This window comes from Microcaecilia unicolor, chromosome 3 (assembly GCF_901765095.1).
Source record: "Microcaecilia unicolor chromosome 3, aMicUni1.1, whole genome shotgun sequence".
In the NCBI taxonomy this organism is placed as follows: Eukaryota; Metazoa; Chordata; class Amphibia; order Gymnophiona; family Siphonopidae; genus Microcaecilia; species Microcaecilia unicolor.
Genome location: NC_044033.1, coordinates 179,104,418 through 179,124,869, shown reverse-complemented (window position 1 = coordinate 179,124,869; position 20,452 = coordinate 179,104,418). Strand labels below are relative to the sequence as shown.

At 42.7% G+C, this 20,452-nt stretch overlaps 1 protein-coding gene across 1 annotated transcript in view; it reads left to right on the top strand.

Moving 5' to 3' along the window:
• LRP1 (LDL receptor related protein 1) overlaps positions 1 to 20,452 on the top strand; it is a 612,781-nt gene that overhangs the window by 222,399 nt on the left and 369,930 nt on the right. The window contains exon 7 of the mRNA XM_030196646.1: positions 18,796 to 18,958. Within this exon, the coding sequence (XP_030052506.1) occupies positions 18,796 to 18,958 (163 nt within the window). The remainder of the gene's footprint in view (positions 1 to 18,795; positions 18,959 to 20,452) is intronic.

The window sequence follows — 20,452 nt, the reverse complement described above, 5'->3', positions numbered from 1 at the left end:
AGATCTCTTACTGGTTGGTGGGGGATCAAATACTTATTTCCCTCTGCAGAATGCAAATAAATTCATATACTTTCCACAATGTGATTTTCCGGATTTAATTTGTGATGTGCTATCTCTCACTGTTACCAATAACCTACCCTTCAATTATGGGCTGCTCATGTCTTTGTCAGTGGGCAAACTTACAAAATCAGCAAGGGATCAAATACTTATTTCCCCCACTGTATATATATATATATATATATATATATATATATATATATATATATATATATATACCATGATCTGTTCCATCTATTTTATGTTCCATGTATGTTACCATGTATGTATGCACCTTAACGCAATACCATTTGTGATTCTGTTACCCGGAAATGGCAATCGCCATTACGGCAAATGTAAGCCACATTGAGCCTGCAAAATGGTGGGAAAATGTAGGATACAAATGCTACAAATAAATAAATAGGAACATTCCATGTAGAATCTCAAATAGTAGCAACAGTCCATGTAGAATCTCAAATAGGGAAAGAGAAATGGGACTTGATATACCAACTTTCTGAGGGTTTGCAACTACATTCAAACCTGTTTACATATATTCAGGTACTTATTTTGTACGAGGGGCATTGGAGGATTAAGTGACTTGCCCAGAGTCACAAGGAGCTGCAGTGGGAATCAAACTCAGTTCCCCAGGATCAAAGTCCACTGCACTAACCATTAGGCTACTCCTCCACTGTTGGATATATGTGTACAACTGTGTACCAATACTTTATCCATATAAAGTTATACTTACTATTTTGGAAGTGGCACTTAAATTTATCCCTCACTATCTTCAATTTTAGGCAGTTCACAAGAAAACAGACAGAATAGTTATAAACACAAGAAAACATTATAAAAACATTAACAACAGTGATGCTAAGCAGAAATGCTGTTGTCGCTATATCTGTTTCTATCCCATCCCAAACTCTGCCCGAAATTAAAGCCGCTATCTTCTGTCATTTAGCAATTTAAACAGCCCACTGATAGCCATGCTATGGGGTGCCGGAATGGAAGTTAAAAAATATACAGCCCCTGCCAGCCGTATAGATCCGTTAAACTTTGGGGTTTTAAAAAAAATAACATTGTCTTGTCTGTGACACAGAAGATGAAATAAACCAGGGAAGATACGAAGCAGATGTGTCTTTCAGGCATTCAGAAGAATGGAATTTGAGGTCTTTCACAGAATTTGCTCTGGAATCAGAAGAAAATCAGCGGAAGGGCAGCACCACTGCCTTTCTACAGTGAAGATTTTACCCTATGTGCTTTGTTGGATATCAGTACACAATTTCTTTTTTTTTTTTTTTACAAAAGCAAGTAAAACTTCTTTAGAACAGATGAGCTTAGTGCCATTATTCAGTGCTGCTTTCTCTTTCCAAGAGGTACCCCTAATCAGTCGGGTTTTTAGGATTACCACTATGAACTTACACGAGAGAGATTTTGCCTGTATGTGATCATTCTAAGAAAAGGTGACTAAAGTCACCAGAAGCAAAAAATGAGATTTTAATGAATTCTGGTAGTGCAAACAATATACAACAGTCCAACCCCTGGCCTTTTATGTGAAAAAAATAAAAAATAAGTTACAGAGGGTTCAAACATGTAACTTTTTGAGACTGTTTATTGACCCTTGACATGATAAAGCAGCCATTCTTAACATTTTGGATCCGTAACTTAATTAATTAATTAATTTGTTACATTTGTACCCCACATTTTCCCACCTATTTGCAGGCTCAAGGGGGCCCCGGCGCCGGGGTCAGGCCACCGGCACTGCAGTCCCCGGTCTCACCTGCCTGCCTCCTCGGCTCCAGGTCCCCTGCATTCGAAGCGGCAGTCACAGATTGCCTCCCTAAGGGCCTTCCCTCCCTGTGTCCCGCCTTCGCGGAAACCGGAAGTTACATCAGATGAGGGAGGGACGGCCAGAAGAGAGGCGATCTGCAACTGCCGCTTTGAATGCAGGGGGCCCGGAGCCCAGGAGGCAGGCAGGTGAGACCGTGGACTGCAGCGGCAGGGAGAGCGACGGGGGTGGGGGGAGTGGGGTGGCAGCGGCAGGGGGGGGGGCGGCCTTGCCACTTGGCGGCCCTGATGCTCAAAGCAGCCATCTTTGAAAAAAATGACCCAAAATAGTGCATCAGAATACGCTGCTAAGGGTCAGGTTGCCACTATTTTGAATGATGGCACTGAAGGCAGGAGCAATTATACGGATGATTGTTGGTAGTTCAAAGACTGCTCACGTTACTCCTGTATTCAAGGAATTACTCTGGTTTCCAGTGTTGCATAGGCTGCGTTATAAGATTATTTTTTGATTCATAAGTACATAAGTATTGCCACACTGGGACAGACCAAAGGTCCATCAAGCCCAGTATCCTGTTTCCAATAGTGGCCAATCCAGGTCACAAATACCTGGCAAGATCCCAGAAAAAGCTCATTCATAAAAGGATATTTGCTGAAGTCCCTAGTTACTTTAATGACATTTTGTAAATGTATATCCCATCACACTCATTGAGATCAGTATCCACTAAGCAATTTTTGTAGTCCAAGTGCTACAGTATATCATTATGTAGAAACTTGTAATTGCAGCACCTCTTCTGTGGAATAATCTGCCTGGCTGTTTAAGATGCTGTGCTAGTGTACAACAGTGCAGGAAACTATTAAAGACTCACTGTTTTGCAAAGGCCTTTTAGAAGACTGGAATTCTGAGAAATTTTAAGGATTTCATTGATGCTTGTTTTTGTAGGATTTAATGTTCTGCAGATGTTGATTTCTGAATAAATATGATCTTGTTGGATTGGATTTTAATTTTGCATGTATTTTTGTAACCTGCTTTGGGTAAAGCAGAATATACATTTTAAAAATAAATAAAATAATTTATTCCTGCCTTTAGAGGCAGGTGAGGGGTGGGGGAATTGGGGGGGGGGGGGGTCGGTCCCAAGGAGCCTTGCTGCTTAAAACAAAATCCACCAGTCAAAAAAAAAATTGATGGGGCTACCCTAGAGGTACTGGGGGGAGGGGCGCCATTGGCTTTTGGGCCTTGCACTGAAGAACACTGACCTCAGTGTATGGTTTGAAAATTGACCTTTAAGGGAGGAATTATAATAGTGTTTAGGCTCCTAAGTTGGCACCTTTTGAAAGTTGGCCAAGGCAGAGTCCCTAGATTTAGGCGCTTATTTTCAGTAGTAGACAGATCTAAGGATGGACTTAGGTGGTAAAACTTAGATTGCTAATGCTGATTTTCAGCACTAGTTGCTTAAGTTGGAGAGCCATATTAAGAACTAGCATAGGAAGCCTACATTTTATCAGCCAGGTTCTCTTCTTCCTCTGCATTTAACAATTAGTTCCTGGTGGCCCTGCTTTTATAAGTTGAACGGGGGAGGGGTGATATCCTTCCATCTGCTGCACTTCAACAAAGTGCTAGGGAGAGGTTCAACAATACTTCAATGCCTCTTCTGCCTTGGTGGTCAAATTGTTTATGGGGGGGGGGCAGCATGCTTGCCACCCCCTCCTCAAAACCACTAGAAGACCTGAAACCTAAGCCAAACTAGGAAGAGAATGGAATTGTGCCTCCTCTTTGCTTGGTATCCACTGTTGCTGTGAAAGAAGAAAAGGTTATCCTTCTTTCATCTTGGTTTGGGGAGGGTAGGAGGGTGTTGGAGGACAGCCACCCTTCCGTCTTACTTGTACCTTCATCCAGGAAGGAAGGAAGGAATCCATGGGTTGGCCCTGAAGCTCTTCTTTGAAGTGTGGTGTGAGGAGGATGTGGTGGGGAGGATACTGCTGGCCTCTTCTCCTCCTAATCTATTTTTAAAAGTGATAAAGAAAATGCCATCAGGGGCACTCCTGCTCAGATTTTAAATGCAGAGAGAGATAGAGAGCATTAGGGTTCAGAGGGTAGGCCATATGCTAAATACACATTTTTAGCCAAGACTGAGTTCCCTAAATCTAAGTGACCACATTTTGGCCACCTAGTTAAGGCACTAATCTTTGGCTTCCCAGTGCTCCAACACAACTAAGGGAGCTGGGCTTGGGTCAATATACACCCCCCATAAACCTCCCAGTCAAGTTCAAGTTTTATTCGGTACTTGATATACCACCCAATCAATGGACTTTTTAGACGGTTTACAAAACCATAAATAGAAAGGTATAACAAAGACAATGAAGTAGCCAACCAGCAATGACCCACCTCCTATTTCCGAAGGAGATACGTAAGATTGGAGAGAGGAAAAGGAAGATTACTTATGACACCATATTAGTAGTAAATATACATAAGGGGTAGCATACTTTCAAAATATCCCCAAAAAAGCATGCTTACCAAAAAAAACTGAGAAAAATAACCAAAACTCACACAGTCTGTTTTGATCATCAAAACACACACACACACACACACACACACGGCCATGTCAGATCCCTAAAGTTCCAACAAACACTGCTGGTAGTTCATGACTCATACCAAAATAAAGTCCCATGGGACAGGAACAGGGGGCATTCCAAGATGAGCTCTGTCACGGCGTTCTTTTTCCTCTACTACTCATTTCCTTACCTCTCCTACTAGACGGGGAAGAAGCATTAAAGGTGTGTAGTGTCTGTTGTCGGAAGCCTCTGCCCCAGTATCATCAGGGGTGATGGACAGTTTTGTGCACCGACCCAGGGCAGCAGGAGTGACTCTGGGTGGCTTGCTGGGATTGCCAGTAGAAGAAATTGTGCCACTGACTTCCCTTGAGCTGGAAGTTCTCTATCCTCTGAGTCGTGGCTTCCCCCACTGATGCCGCAGGGAAGTCCTAAGCTGCCGCTTTATGAGATTGAGCAATGGCAGAGGGGCCCCGAAGCAATCCACAGCTGGAGGAGACGCTGTGGGGATTGAGATCATGCTGGTGAATGGGGATGTGCAGCGTGCAGAGGAGCAGCCCTGAGTTTCGGGAGAGAAGGGAGCACATGGAGCAGACTTTCCCTTTGTCAGTACGGCACCAAGTATTGCTGAACTCTTCACTATCACACTGATAAGACCTAAGCTTTGAGAAGGCATCTTGAGATTAGAAAAGTCCTTTCTGGGCCAGATGGGGAGTACTTTCTCAAAAAATGGATATTCTGGTTTCACAACAGAGCACTGCTAAATGATATTAATGGGTTAAATCAGTGTGTTTATGAAAATGAAAAAAATCTTCAACAGATTCAGCAAAAAGAAACAGTAATTATTAAGGATATCTCTGTTATGCATCGCAAGTTGGAGACATTGGATAATGCAAATAGGAGGGTGAAATCTAAGATTTATAAACTTTCCCCGTGTACCTGCTGGATCTACTCTTGAGATTTGTCACGACAGTTTTGAAAGGTGCCTATAGAATCCATTCCACCGGTTTCCAGAGCTTACTATCTCCCACAAGCAAAGAGGAAAGAAAGAACTGGAAAAGTTCCCTCCTTAGAATTGGACAGTTTGGATTTAACAGATTTTCTACAAAGATCAGCCTCTGGCCCTGTGGTTGCTACATTATTAGTGACTTGTGTACTAGAACCAGCTAGGGACTGGCTAATCTGGATGTTTTTCTGTTCTAAAGATACTACTTTTATGAAAGCAAAAGTTCAGCTCTTCCCAGATGTGTCCAAGGACACTCGGCAGAGGAGGAGACAGTTTCTTCTTTTGAAAAGCGGCTGTGTTGAAGTTGGGAGCTCTTTTCTTTTTGCATTATCCATGCCTTATTAAGTACCAAGATGCACGTTACGTGTTTTATGAACCTTAACCGTTATCTGCATTTGTCACTCCCAGGTTGTGGTTGCACCTTCTGCTGGAACTTCGATTGGATTGCCAACTAGTTTGACTTCTAGAGGTCGCGTTTAGATATATGGTGCTTATTTAGGTCTTACGTCAAATCCTCATTAAAATTTTACTTGTGTTTTATAGTTTGGTTCTCCCTCTACATTTGTGGACTACTGTAGACTTTGGTTACCATATTTCTTTGTTAGATATTTGTCTGTGTATGTCTATCTTGCCAAGGTTCCCTTTTCTGTAGCAAGTGTAATTATTGCTTGTGATTATAGTTAAAATTTCAATAAATATAAAATAATAATAATAATAAAAAGTCCCACAGGTACTTAGCTTAACTGGAGAGGCCTCCTTTCTTAGTACAGGACCATTAAATTCCTACTGTTCCATTGCATAAAAGGGCTTTCGTCAAGTGTTGCAATGCATGAACAAATTCCAGCTGTCCAAAACTCTGACAGTGGTTCTTTGGAGTTTAGTGGGGAAGTTTTGTTGGGGGGTGGGGGAAGAAAGGTAAAATGCGGTGGGCTTATATAGTAAGTAACTGGGGTTGGGGTAGTCTGAGCTTACCTGATCTAAAGTTATATAATTTGACTTGTTTGGTGAGACCTCTTCATGATTGGGTATTGGAGACTAGTGAGTTTACGGATGTAAGCTTTGAGAGAGCTTATTTTAAGCCTTTTCATCTACATCATGTGCGAGCTTCCAGGGATCCTGGAGAGTTTTTAGGGTAATGTATTTTTGAGGGCAATGTAGTTTTCCTGGAAAACTCTTTTACAGTTACGAGGGCAATGTCCCCAGAGTAGTGACCTGTTTCCTATAGTAGGAAATGCAGCTGTTTCTCCTGGAATGGTGTTTCAATGTTGGAATAGCTTGGGTATCTCGCGCATTGAGCACTTATTGCGGGAAGATGGGGTCCATTTTGTCTTAGGAGGAAATGCAACAGAGTGGCTGTGTGGCCAGCAGATAGATTTGTTTACTTATAATTAAGTCATTATATCGCTTCATTGGACATTCGGGATTTGGTTACTCATTTGCGTAACACCTTATGAGAATTTTTGCAGACTGATGCATTGGGTCATGCCTAAATCTCTTGTAGGCATATTTTCAAAGCACTTTGGGAGGCTAAGTTCCATAGGTTTCTATGGAACTTTGGGAGGCTAAGTGCTTTGAAAATGAGCCTGTGAGTTTCACAAGCTCCAGGTGAGTGTTATGAAGGGCTGAGTGAGTTGGAATGAGGACTTGGGGGTGACCTCTGGATGGGATTCATTTTCAAGCTCTAATTACGGCTATCCCAGGGATGGTGCACAGTGCTGAATTTACAGGAGTGTCAAAATCGTACTATATATTGAGCTTATTTCTGTCAAAGACAAGCCAGTGTTGCCATTGTTTAAAGGCCTCTGCAGCTGCTTTATTTCATGTGCTGTGGAGGTGTAGGAAGATAAGGGTTTTTTTTGGGAGGGCAGTTCTCCATTATTTACAACAGATTTTGGGTTCCCTGGTAAACTTTTAAAGTGTGGGGGTTATTTGGAATGAATCCAGCTGTTATGGGGTTAGGGGTAGGGAAGCAAAGCTATTCCTCCGTAAAGCTTATATAGTTGGTAAAAAGTGTATTCTTAATCATTGGCTTCAGACTTGGCCTACTTCCTTTTGGTTGTGGAGGAATAGACTCCATGCATTGATGATCTGGGAATCCTGTGGGGCCAGTTATTATCCTAAGTGACAAAAGGTCTTTCTTTGGTCTGGGAGGTGTATCTTCAGACCATTTCCCATTCCGCTTGTAGTCAGGTTCTCATCTAATCTATATCTTGTATACTGCTCTATCCCAACATGTTTCAGGTAACACCTTTGATTAGTTTGTATTTGGGGGGGGGCTTAAAGGGAATTTTGAGGAAGTGGGGAAGGCTTGGCAGTTATGGGATTCTAAAAGTCAAGACCCCCTAGTTGCTTATCTTTTTGTTCTCTTTGCTTAGTTCACATGGATTGGGGGAGGGGGTACTGGGACAGGGAGGGGGAATTTTGTAGGGGCTGTGGGGATGTAAGTGGATGATATACTAATGAGCATAATTCTCGTGTTTTGAATTTATTTCAATAAAAAAAGATGTATAATTTAAAAAAAAATTAGTTTTTTTGTTGTTTTACATTGGTTTCATATGGCTGCCTCATTTATCCAGTTCACTCAAGTTGTAGATCTGTCTTTGTTGCTTTCTTTGCTCTTTAATTAGGGAGGATTAAAGTAATTTTCAGAGTCTGAGAGGCTGTCGATGTGGAGTATCCTACTGCAGATGGTGAACCTGGTCTTAGATTTGTCACAGCCACTTTGTACATCTCCTCCCATTTTCTGTTTAATAACTTAATATTAAAACAGAGAGCTCAATTATAGCCAGGGCTTGGGTTAGTGTCGGAAAGGTTTGGGCTGGGCTGTGCCGTGCTTCCTATTTATTACTTAGCCCTCTGTTTACAGTAATTATTTCCCTCTAATTTCCTTACTGCTGGCACAGCTGGGACCGCACAGGGCTTAGGTCTTGTTCTGTATCTCTATTCTGTTTTAGCTTTCAACCCATTTCATTACTTGGCTCCTCTGCCTTAAACACGTATTAGAATTTGGTTGATGCAGACAAAAAACAAAAAAAATAAACCCCCCCCCCCAACCCAAGACCCTGACTCCAAATATATAAATACAAGGCCCGATTATTCAGTGAGACTTTACCGGGCAGGGGTGGCACCTACCTGGATAAGTTCCACTTACCTGGTCTGTACCCAGATTTTCAGTGGCACGTACCCAGATAGAGCCACTGAAAATCCAGTCAGACCGCCCCGGTGCTTTCTGAGGACAGAGTCTGGACAGAGCCAGGAGTTACCTGGTCAGCGATAATATTAAGCCTTCTAAATTATCCGGCTAAAAGGCTGTCCTAACTTCATCTGAGTTAGTGGTTTTCCAGGTACCGTATTGCCCATATCCAGAAGTGCCAGTGGCTGCATTAGTCCTGGGTATTTAGCACTGGTATCTGGGTGCTGCCCGACACTGAACATCTGGGTATAAAAACTCACAGTAGCCAGCATTTAGGAAAAAAAAAAATGCTGTTCACTACAGGCCGATCATTGATCCAGTAGAATATCAAAGCACTACCTGCTTCTTAACCTTGCATCATAAACTCACTGGCCTCAGTTCTGCAAATTCCCTGATCTCTTAAGTTGAAAAAGAGGATTTGGAAATAATGTTTGTCTATGGCCTTTTATTTTTCCTCTAGCTCTGGGGTTCCCCACCCAGTCTTCTGGACACACCCAGCCAGTCGGATTTTCAGGATATCCCCAGTGAATATGCAGTATACAGATTGGCATGCAATGCCTGACTTGTATGCAAATGTGTCTCATGCATATTCATTATGGCTGTCTTGAAAATCCGACTGGCTGGGTGTGTCCTGAAGCCTGTGTTGAAGACCAGGGCTTTGATTTATAAACAGATTGTGGGGATGGAGGGAGACTGCAGACAGACAACTCTGCACATGCCCTCACTCCCATGCACTTCCTGCACTGTGTCCCTTTTGGAGACAGGATTCTGGGTTACAGGGAGACCTTTGCTTTGATGCACTCTGGCAATTCTCATAATTTTCTGTCAGTTTTTATACTTGTTGAGCTCTTTGTCCTTTGTGGATTGAGGCTTGTGCATAAACTTGTTGCTTACCTACAAATTCAGCAGAATTGTTTCAGCTCTCTTCATATATAAAACAATAACTCATCAGTCTTGTGCCTCCCTAGGGAGGCCACCCTTGGCAGCAGCTGGCCAAGCCAGATGTGCTTCTATGTGTGTAGCATTTGGCGCTGGAAGCCCTCAGAAATTTTTGCTTGTCAGATTATTCTATTGTTGTCTTGGTCTGGCTGGTTGTACAAAAAGAAGCTTTCAAGGCTTTTAAACACACAAGCGAAGCTGTTATTTGCAGAGAAATGAGTCGTACAGATTTCTGTATAGTCTGTCTACTTTTGAGGCGCATTTGCTCCTCTCGTAGTGAAAGGAAGCGGTGGTTCCACTTTTCACATCATTCAGATTCTTAGAAATCCTTCCTGTGTGGTGGCTCCTAATCCAGACATCAAGGAAATGTTAAAGCAGTTGCTCTCTGAAGGTGGAGCACTTCAATCCTGTCAGGTTTTCAAGATTTCCACAATGAGTAGGCAAGAGATCAATTTGCTTACAATGGGAAGCAGTATATGCAAGTCAATTTTATACATATTCATTGTGGAAATCCTGAAAAGCTGACCGGGTTGTGGCCTCGAGATTTTTCAGTTCCTCCACATTGTCACCCTTGAAAACCATTTCTGTAACAGGTGCAATAAGTTCGTTGACATTGATTATGAATGCCTCTTTAAGGAGTAGGGCTTTTTCTGATGATTTGAAATTGGCAACTGTGCGCCTGCTTTTGAAGGCTTCTGCTATGAATCCTAGTGTGATTTCTAACTTTCGCCCTATATCAGCGTTGTTGGTACTGGTGAAAGTGATAGAACAGTGTACACTCAGCTTGATTACATGCTTTGTGCTTTGATACTGGACCTGTTTTAGTACGGCTTCTGCAAGGCCCATAATACAGTCACTTTTGGTAGCTTCTGTAGATGTAGTACATCATGGGCTGAATCAACATCACAGTTAATTTTTAGTGTTTTTGGACATTTCTGCGGCATTCGATACGTTGGATCATTATATTTTGATTAAGCAGTTAGTATTGTTTATCCTTGAGGGGACAGTACTGAAATGGTTTATATCCTTTCTTTTTTATTTATTTATTTATTTATTTGTAGCATTTATACCCCGCTCTTTCCCGCTTGATAGCAGGTTCAGTGCGGCTTACCATGTATGGGTTACAAAGTATCACAGAGATAACACAGTTGAATAGAGTAGTACAAGAGGAAAAGGATGTGGGGGGAGGATTGAGGTATGGGTAATGTTAGTGGTGTGGATTAGGTTCGAAAATTAAGTCGGGTCGTCTGGATAGGCATGTTTGAAGAGGTAAGTTTTCAACAGCTTTCGGAAGGGTAGGTGTTCGTTGGTTGTTCAGATAGATCTTGGTATGGTGTTCCATAGTTGGCTGCCTATAACGGAAAAGTTGGATGCGTAGTAGGTTTTGTATTTGAGACCTTTGCAATTGGGAAGGTGAAGATTGAGATTTGTTTAAGAAGATTTGCTGTGAGAAATCAAGAAGTATGTGTGGGCTCAATTTTTTTTGCACCTAAACTGTTGCACACGGGGGTGCCACACGATTCCTCACTGTCAGCAGTTTTATTCAACCTGTATTTAGTGCTTTTGTGTTATCTGCTTCGCTCTCTTGGGCTGTTATATTGGGTTTATGTAGATGACATTGTTCTTCCATTGGAGTCATTCGTGTCGGATGCAGTGGTTTGTTTACAAAACATTTTTGATGAGGTCGCTTCTTGGATGGGGAAAAAAAATAATTATTGAATATTTTGCATGTCAGTAAGAATTCATGTCAGGTAAGTTAAGTAGTAGTAGTAGTAGTAGTATGCACTGTAGGGGTGCTCATAGACTCTCTGTTTAGCTTTAGCCTACAAATACAGACTGTGTTAAAGAGTTTGTAGTTTAAATTGTGTTTAAGTAAATTGAAACCATTTCTTTTTGTATCTAATTTTAGATCTGTTCTGCAATCCATGGTCCTGAGTGGGCTTGACTACTGTAACATTGTTTATTTAGGATTACCAGCTTCTTGTATGAAGTCCTTACAGGTCATGCAAAATTCAGCTGCACGTCTTGTGTTGGGGCTCTCTAAATTTGAGTATATCTCCCCACATCTCATTAGGTTATACTAGGGCTCATTTTCAAAGCACTTAGACTTACAAAGTTCCATAGGTTACTATGAAACTTTGTAAGCCTAAGGGCTTTGAAAATACGTCACTCTGGCTTTCTGTTGCTTTTTGTAGTCGTTTTACGTTATTTCATTTGGGATTGTAGAAAAGAAATAAAGAGGGAACAATCTCCACAGGTCAGACAGCAACAGCAGAGATGACCGAAGAACCAGTGGGTAGCTGGATACGTCTTCAAACAAATCCTTTATTGACAATAGCTCAATCAAAAACATATGGAGAAGTACACAACTGTCAAAAGGACTTGACATGGGCTGTGTTTCGTCTATACCGCCTGCATCAGGAGGCCGAGTTGAGTCTAAATGTGCATATATCAAATGCACAGGATCGTATATAAGTCAAAATGTGCAGTAAATAATCTGTAGGGGAAAATGAAAGACTCTCCCCTAATTATAAGGATCTGTTATGGACAGTCATAGTGTCCAACAATCAATACAGCAACACTTCTCCACTCAGGGGTTAGAAGATTCTAACCCCTATAACTGTCCATAACAGTTCCTTTTATGATTAGATACCGCATACAGTTCAAGCTTCTCCTTCTTACCTACAAATGCACTCAATCTGCAGCCCCTCATTACCTCTCTACCCTCATTTCCCCTTATGTTCCCGCCCGTAACCTCCGCTCACAGGACAAATCCCTCCTCTCAGTACCCTTCTCCACCACAGCCAATTCCAGGCTCTGCTCATTCTGCCTCGCCTCACCCTATGCTTGGAATAAACTTCCTGTGCCCTTACGCCAAGCCCCCTCCCTACCCATCTTCAAATCTTTGCTCAAAGCCCACCTCTTCAATGTTGCTTTCGGAACCTAACCTTTATACCTTTCAGGAAATCTAGACTGCCCCTATTTGACTGACTGTACATTTGTCCTTTAGATTGTAAGCTCCTTTGAGCAGGGACTATCCTTCTATGTTAAATTGTACAGCTCTGCGTAACCGTAGTAGTGCTTTAGAAATGTCAAGTAGTAGTAGTAGTAGTTAGGGGAGAGTTTTTCAGTCCCCTTTTAGGTTTTTTTCACATTGTGATTTATATACAATCGTGGGCATTTGATAAATGTACATTTGTACTCAAGTTGAACTCCTGATGCAGTCAATATAGCCAAAACACTGCCTGTGTCGAGTCCTTTTGATGATTGTGTACTTCTCCATGTGTTTTTGCGTGAGATATTGCCAATAAAGGATTCATTTGAAGACTTACCCGGCTACACACTGGTTCTTTGGTAATTTCATTTGGGGTTATATCATGTTTTTTTCGTTTTACCAGCATAATTTTGCAGCCATATATTCCTGCCAGGTTTTTGCAGTCTGAAAGTCCCCTTGGATTTATTGTTCCTGATTTGCACAAGATAAGACTTAGGAGAAGTGCCTTCTCTATAGCTGGACAGAGAGAATTTGTTTAGAAGGAATTCCTAATCCTCAAGGAATTCATCCTAAACAGAGTTTTTTCACCTACTTTTCAGTATTTAGCAGCTCAAGCTTGGAATTCTCTCCCATCTAAGACTAGAGTTATTTCTGATTATACAGTTTTTAGGAAACAGTTTAAAAACATATTTTTTGATAAGTATTGCTATTAGTTTAGGGTTTTGTTCTGCAATTATGAGATTATTATTATTTCTGTTTGTTTGCTAATTCTTCAGGTTTGTCTGAATTCTTTTGATTTATGTAATCCACACTGAACTTATGGGTCGTTGAGGAATTTAAGTGCGTATCGGTATCAGAATGGAACCAGATGCCATCAGTGATGGCGCTGCTTTAAAAAAAAAAAAAGATGTTGAAAAGTTACTTGTTCCAACTTGCCTACACATTGAACTGGGACTTAGGTGGTGAAGCCTTGTTTGAGATTGTGTTCTATATTTCTTCTGGATTGTGTTTTAATTTTGTATGTATTTTTTGTACTCTGCTTTGGGTAAAGACAGAATATAAGTAATAAACTAAATTAAACTAAAATGAAGCCCCTTTAATAGGTACATGCTAGAAACATTCCTATAACATAGATATGATGATTACATGTCAGCATAATACAAATGAAACATCTTAAAACGCACGCATTAGACCGTTAAAATATCACGTGATGCTCACAATGCCAGTAACATCCAATGAAAAGAAGCACCAGGAGCCTTCAAAATCGGGACACAATTTCTTTATTCATACACCTTGAACATCTATTCTTTCCTAAATGACCCAACATGGGCCGTGTTTCGGTGCACAGCGCCTGCGTCAGGGCTCAATTTTTAGAGAGCAGCTAGGGCTTTCCTCTTTGGTGGCGACAAGTTGGATGATCGTCCCGCTTCTTATAAATAAGATGCGCTGAATCGCTCAGTGAAACTAGAACCGGAACGGTCCCTTCATACTCATAATCATCCAACTTGTCACCGTCAAAGAAAGCCCTAGCTGCGCTCTAAAAATCACTACGTTGACCCCTGACACAGGCGCAGTGCTCCGAAACACAACCCGTGTCGGGTCATTTAGGAAAGAATCGATGTTCAAGGTGTATGAATAAAGAAAGTGTATCCCGATTTTGAAGGCTCCTGGTACTTCTTTTCAATATTTGGACTTTGTTCTGTACTTCTGGACCTTCTCTGTGCTGCTTTGAGTACCATGCAATGAAACATCTTAATGAAAGCCAAGGGGGCAAGTGCATTTGAGACATATAAATGAGCAAACTGGGTAGGACAAAGCCATTGGGATAAGTAGATGGCTAAATTTGAAGTATTTTATGTACATTTGAATGAGGTGTGCGGGACTGATGTTTGTGGATGTGAGAAGTAATCTCTTATGCATTCATTTAACATAATAGGTTTAAGTTACAGTGTGGAGGGAGGTGGGGTTAGAGGAATGTTCTGCTTGTGAGCCCTGGCACAGGTTACCTAGGGGAGTGGTTGAACCTGTTACTAGGGTCAATCTGGGAAACTTTAAGAAGGGCAGTGGACCATGCCTGAGGCCAGGGGGTGGACAGAATTACCTCTCCAGCTTCTCTTTCAGCCTCATTTTTCCTTGATTCTTGAACTGTGTGACTGGCTTGTTCCTCCTCATTAATTACTGTTCCTTGTCAGCCGCTTTGATGGTTTTACTAGTGTTATAAATGTAGGAGCCACTCTTGACACATACTCAGGGGTTAAACACAGCTGAACAACTGCTAGCTTGACTCAGGCGTTCTGCCACGTGTGATACTTGACTTTGTGAACTTCTTAGTGCGGATCAGTTGAATATTTTGCGGGCAGGGGGCCTGTTCTTTCTGTACTGCTTTAGTCCATGCTAGCAGAATGCATCGCCTCTTTCACTGGTGCCACTTGGTGCCCAGCGCAACTGAGTCTGAGCCAATTATCATGCTGTGAAAAGCGGCTTGGGAGAAAGCAGTTAGCTATAATTGCGGTTTCTCTGTATTGCTCTGATTTGTGAACACTCCCTCGAGTTCTTATTTTTTGCAGGATACAAACCTGCCTCTCTGCAAAGTATGATTCACATTTTTTTTGCATTTGATAAAATGGATCTCTGTCCTTGAACCTTCTCTTGGTGAGCTATGCATGATTAACTTTTTGTTTGAAAACCCTCCCCAAAACTCACACATGGAGGGGCATAATCAAACAGCGCCGGCCAAATCGATGGCCGGCCGTCTTCGGGGCCAGTGCTGTAAGCGGGCGGAGCCAAGCATATTTTCGAAATATGCTTGGCGCCGGCCAAATTGCTCGCTGGGTTTAGAGAAGGATCGCCGGGTTTATATGAGATGGCCGACTTCGTTTTTCAGCCATAATGGAAACCGGGCCCGGCCATCTCAAACCTGGCGAAATGCAAGGCATTTGAGCGTGGGAGGAGCCAGCATTTGTAGTGTACTGGCCCCCCTCACATGCCAGGACACCAACCGGGCACCCTAGGGGGCACTTTAAAAAAAGAAGCTTCCAGGTGCATAGCACCCTTAGCTTGTGTGCTGTGCCCCCAAATCTCCCCCAGAACCCACTTGCCACAACTCTACACCATTACCATAGCCCTAAGGGGTGAAGGGGGGGCCACCTACATGTGGGTACAGTGGGCTTTGGGGGTTTTTGGAGGGCTCTACATTAACCACCACAAGTGGAAGAGGTAGGGGGGGATGGGACTGGGTCCACCTGCCTGAAGTGCACTGCACCCACTAAAAACTGCTCCAGGGACCTGCATACTGCTGACAAGGAGCTGGTTATGACATTTCAGGCTGGCATACAGGCTGGCAAAAAAAGTTTTATTTATTTATTTATTTTTTTTGGAGTGGGAGGGGGTTGGTGACCACTGGGGGAGTAAGGGGAGATGATCCCCGCTTCCCTCCGGTGGTCATCTGGTCAGTTGGGGCACTTTTTCCAAACTTGGTCCTAAAAATAAATGGACCAAGTCCGGCCAGCAAAATGCTCGTTGGAGCCGGCCTCTTTTTTTTCCATTATAAGACGAAGCTGGCCATCTTGTACCCATGCCCCGCCCCACCTTCGCTACCCTACCAACACGCCCCCTTGAAGGTTGGCCGGTGCAATGACGAAACAGCAGGTGAAGCCGGCCAAAATCGGCTTTTGATAATACCGATTTGGCTGGGATCAGGAAATCGCCGGTGATCTCTCGATTTGTGTGGAAGATCGCCGGCGATCCCTTTTGAAAATAAGCCTGATAGTAACATAGTAAATGACAGCAGATAAAGACCTGTACACACCATCCAGTCTGCCCAACAAGATAAACTCATTTTACATGGTATGTGATACTTTATATAACTCAGCTTTATATACTGTCTTGCATACTCTCGTGGCTAGTGGGTTGCACTACTGTGGTCCTCCATGTGAGTGTATGAGGCCATTGGAGAGAGTTCAGAATGCAGAGGCTTAGGGTGGTGGGTGTGTTTGCATGCTTGTGGTAGTGGTTACCTGTTAAAGAGTGGGTGCTTTTAAGGCAGTAGGGCTGCTTTTTAAGGTGTTCCATAGTGTTGAAATCTTTGTATCTTAGGGGATGGTGTGAGAACATTGGACCTTTAAGATGTAGCCAAAAGAGATTACTAGATGTCCTGCAAGGGCAGAGCTCCATTTTGGAATACTGAAAGTCAAGAGCATTTTCAGTGATTTTGCCCAACATTTTGGAATAAACTTCCACTGGCCTTGACAAACAAGGTTAACCTCTTGGCAGCCTGGAAGAACTTGGAAACTGATTTATTCTTAGCCAGATAGGCTGTTAAGTGCTGAGCAGTAGGATAATGACAGTTGCTCGCAGAGTTTGTCTGCATTGTGACATTTGTATTTCTCTTATGTACTGTATTGATTGTATTTAGTGTTGTAAACTGCATTGAATGTTTTTACAAGAATGTGGTATAGAAGTTTTTGTATAAATATATTGTGATATCCCCCTTCTCACTCAGGGTGACCTGGTTCTCAATATGCAGATCAGATGCAAATTAGTGTGCTACCCCTTCTCACTCAGGGTGACCTGGTTCCCACTCAGCAAATTAAACAGGTCTCACCAACTGCATATTTCTCAGGCAACTCTTTATTCCAGCCCCTGGGCACACTTCTTCTAGCTTAATACTTTATGCTTTCATAGATCTTCACACTGAGCCTCCCCACACAGATGCATGGGCTCAGTACTACACCAATACTTTGGGGACTCTCAACCCCAGGCTTCTCAGCCTGCTTCTCTCAGTACTTTGGACACACAGTCCTTTCTTCTTTGGACGCACAGTCCCCCCCTCTTTGAACACACAGTTCCGGACACACAGTCCCCCCTCTTTGAACACACAGTTCTGGGCACACAGTCCTTTCTTCTTTGGACACACAGTCCTTTCACTGAACACACAGTTCCTGTAAGTACTGAGGACACACAGTCAAACACTAATGCTTTAGGGACTTCTTACCCCAGGATTTGCAGCCCGCTGATCTCCATTGGACACACAGTCCACCACAAGTCCATAGGGTTAACCAGTCTCTTCCAGGGGGATCTCTCTTCTTCTGCTGCCAGCTCACTTCTCTTCCTTCCACTACTCAGGTGGGGTCTAAAGTGGTTAATTAGATACACAGGACCCAGCCCATAACCACCTGCACCTGTGGACCTCCCCGAGCTCTCCCCAGTCCTAGCGACCTCCACCTATTCGCCTACTAGCACCCTCTAGTGGCCTACCCCGTATAGGACACCCTCTGACTTATCACAATATAAAGTGGTTAGCCTAGGGAGAGGGGTGTAAGGATGGGGCTAACTTTTAAGGCCATTTTCAGGCATAAAACAGAGTCTTGTGTGCAGCTGTGCAGTCTTTTAAAATTGCTTACATCATTTGTGGGCAAACTTATGCATGTAGTTCCATTACTCGCACATTGGGGAGGTGTACTTAGGGTGGGGAGGACACTTATGTGCATACTGTTGGATTTCCAAAAGTTATGTGCATAAATTTGCATGGGGAAAGTATTCAGATGAATAGCAGGGGCACGCTTTTCCTCTGATGGTTAAAAGTACCCACAGACTTTGTGTATTGTTGGAAAGTTGACCCCTAAGGTGTCACCAGCTTTTGGCACAGTCTCTGGGTACTTTTGTTGGAAAGTTGACCCCTAAGGTGTCACCAGCTTTTGGCACAGTCTCTGGGTACTTACTACTACTACTACTTGACATTTCTAAAGCGCTACTAGGGTTACGCAGCACTGTACAATTTAACATAGAAGGACGGTCCCTGCTCACAGGAGCTTACAATCTAAAGGACAAATGTACAGTCAGTCAAATAGGGGCAGTCAAATTGGGGCAGTCTAGATTTCCTGAAAGGTATAAAGGTTAGGTGCTGAAAGCAACATTGAAGAGGTGGGCTTTGAGCAAAGATTTGAAGATGGGTAGGGAGGGGGGTACTTAAAAAAGGAAGGCCCAACCTATGTTTCTTCCACCTTTATGGTATTGTTGGAACAGCTCCTCTCAAGCAGGAGGACTCGTTGAGATGGGAAAACTGTGAGAGATAGTTCTAATATAATTATATTTTACTCAGTGATTTGGGAGAATGAGGAAATACCTGTCTGGCTCTTTGTCCCCTACTCCCTGCTGTGCCATGGACCACTAGTTTTAATGTGGCATCCAGTTGGTGGTCCTAATTAGGATGATATAAAGAACTTTGGACATTGTGCTCTAATCAGTCTCTCTCTCTCACTCTCTCTCCCTCCCCCTCCTCTTTTTCTCATACAGATGTGGAGCAGATGGCCATTGATTGGTTGACGGGGAACTTTTATTTTGTTGATGACATTGATGACCGAATATTTGTGTGCAATAAGAGTGGAGACACCTGTGTGACGTTGTTGGATCAAGAGCTCTACAATCCCAAAGGAATTGCCCTGGATCCTACCATGGGGTAAATTAAACTCTCCTTTTCCTTCCCAGCTAGCATACATCATCCCGTGGTCATCAAGTGTGATCTCTCTCAAGAGCCTATGAAATACCATACTGGGTCAGACCAAAGGCCCATTGAGCCCAGCACCCTATCTGCTACAGTGGCCAGTCCAGGATCCCAAAGAATAGATCCAATCCTCATTGCAAATATCCAGAACGGCTTTTCTACCTTTACATGGCTATTAATGGTTAATGAATTTTTCCGTCAGAGCAACAGCCAACAGGTCAGGGTAAGAACCCCCCCCCACCCTCAAGTGTAGTCCAAATCAAGTGCAAGAGAGTAAGGGTGGACCAAAAAAATCTGATGGTGAGTTGAGGTAACTTTATTCAGCACAAAGTGTGTATACGACCAGACACGGGGCTGTGTTTTGATGGATCTACCGTCTGCTTCAGGGGTCACCCCTACTCTTTTGCACTTAATGAATTTTTCCCCCACAAACTTGTCTAAACCCAGCTACTCAAACTACCTTTACCACGTCTTCCGGCAACACATTCTATAGTTTAATGTTTCACTGAGGAGAAAAAAAAATACTTTCTCCGATTTGTCTAGATGTGCTACTTACTAGTTTTCATGAAGTGTCCCCTCATCTTAATACTTGAAAGGATAATTAACCTCTCCACATTTACCCATTCCGCCCTACTCACAATTTTATAGATTTCTATCCTATATCTCCTCTTCTGTAGGTTGGAGAGCCTCAATTTCTTTACCTTTTCCTCAAGGGAAAGCTGTTCCATCCTCTTTATAATTTTGGCTGTCCTTCTCTGTGAAAACGCATGCACACACAAACTGACATACCTGCGAGTGTGTGCATGCATTTCGAAGGGAGCAGATTCACACAGGCTTATCAGTGTCTGAAACATGACCGAGTCATGCTCAACCACCCGTAGAGATTGTAAATGTTATTTACTGTGTCTCATTTTGGGTGAGTTAATACTCTGAGAATCCTCAAAAAAATCAACAGTTATCTAGAAAATCATCTCTTTGATTAAGAGGTGAGATCAAGCTGATATCTTATTAGAAGTATCCATATTTATAAACTCTAGTTTATGCCTGGTGGTTTATGTACAGCTACTAGAGTAAATTTGGGATCATTTTTTGTATAGTCGAGTCAGTATGTCAGCAAGGACTGATCCTGAGCTGTTGCATGTGGAGGGAAGGGTCACGTCTTTCTTACTCATATCCATAATGCGCAGTGTTGCAAGACCTCATGCTTCTTATAAGGGAAATGACTTGTGCTGACTTAGCTAACTTAGTTGCCACAAAGGGATATGCTGGGAGTTGCACTGCAGTTGCTGAGGTTCAGTGCTCATGCTGTGCACCACACTTGAAGTTTCCATATCTCATGATTCTTGATGGCAACCTCTGATTTTGCAGAAGTCAGCTCTAAATTGGTGGTTGAAGAGTATCTGTTAGCACATGTAGATCAGCTACTGGTATAAATAGAAATTTTAGAAA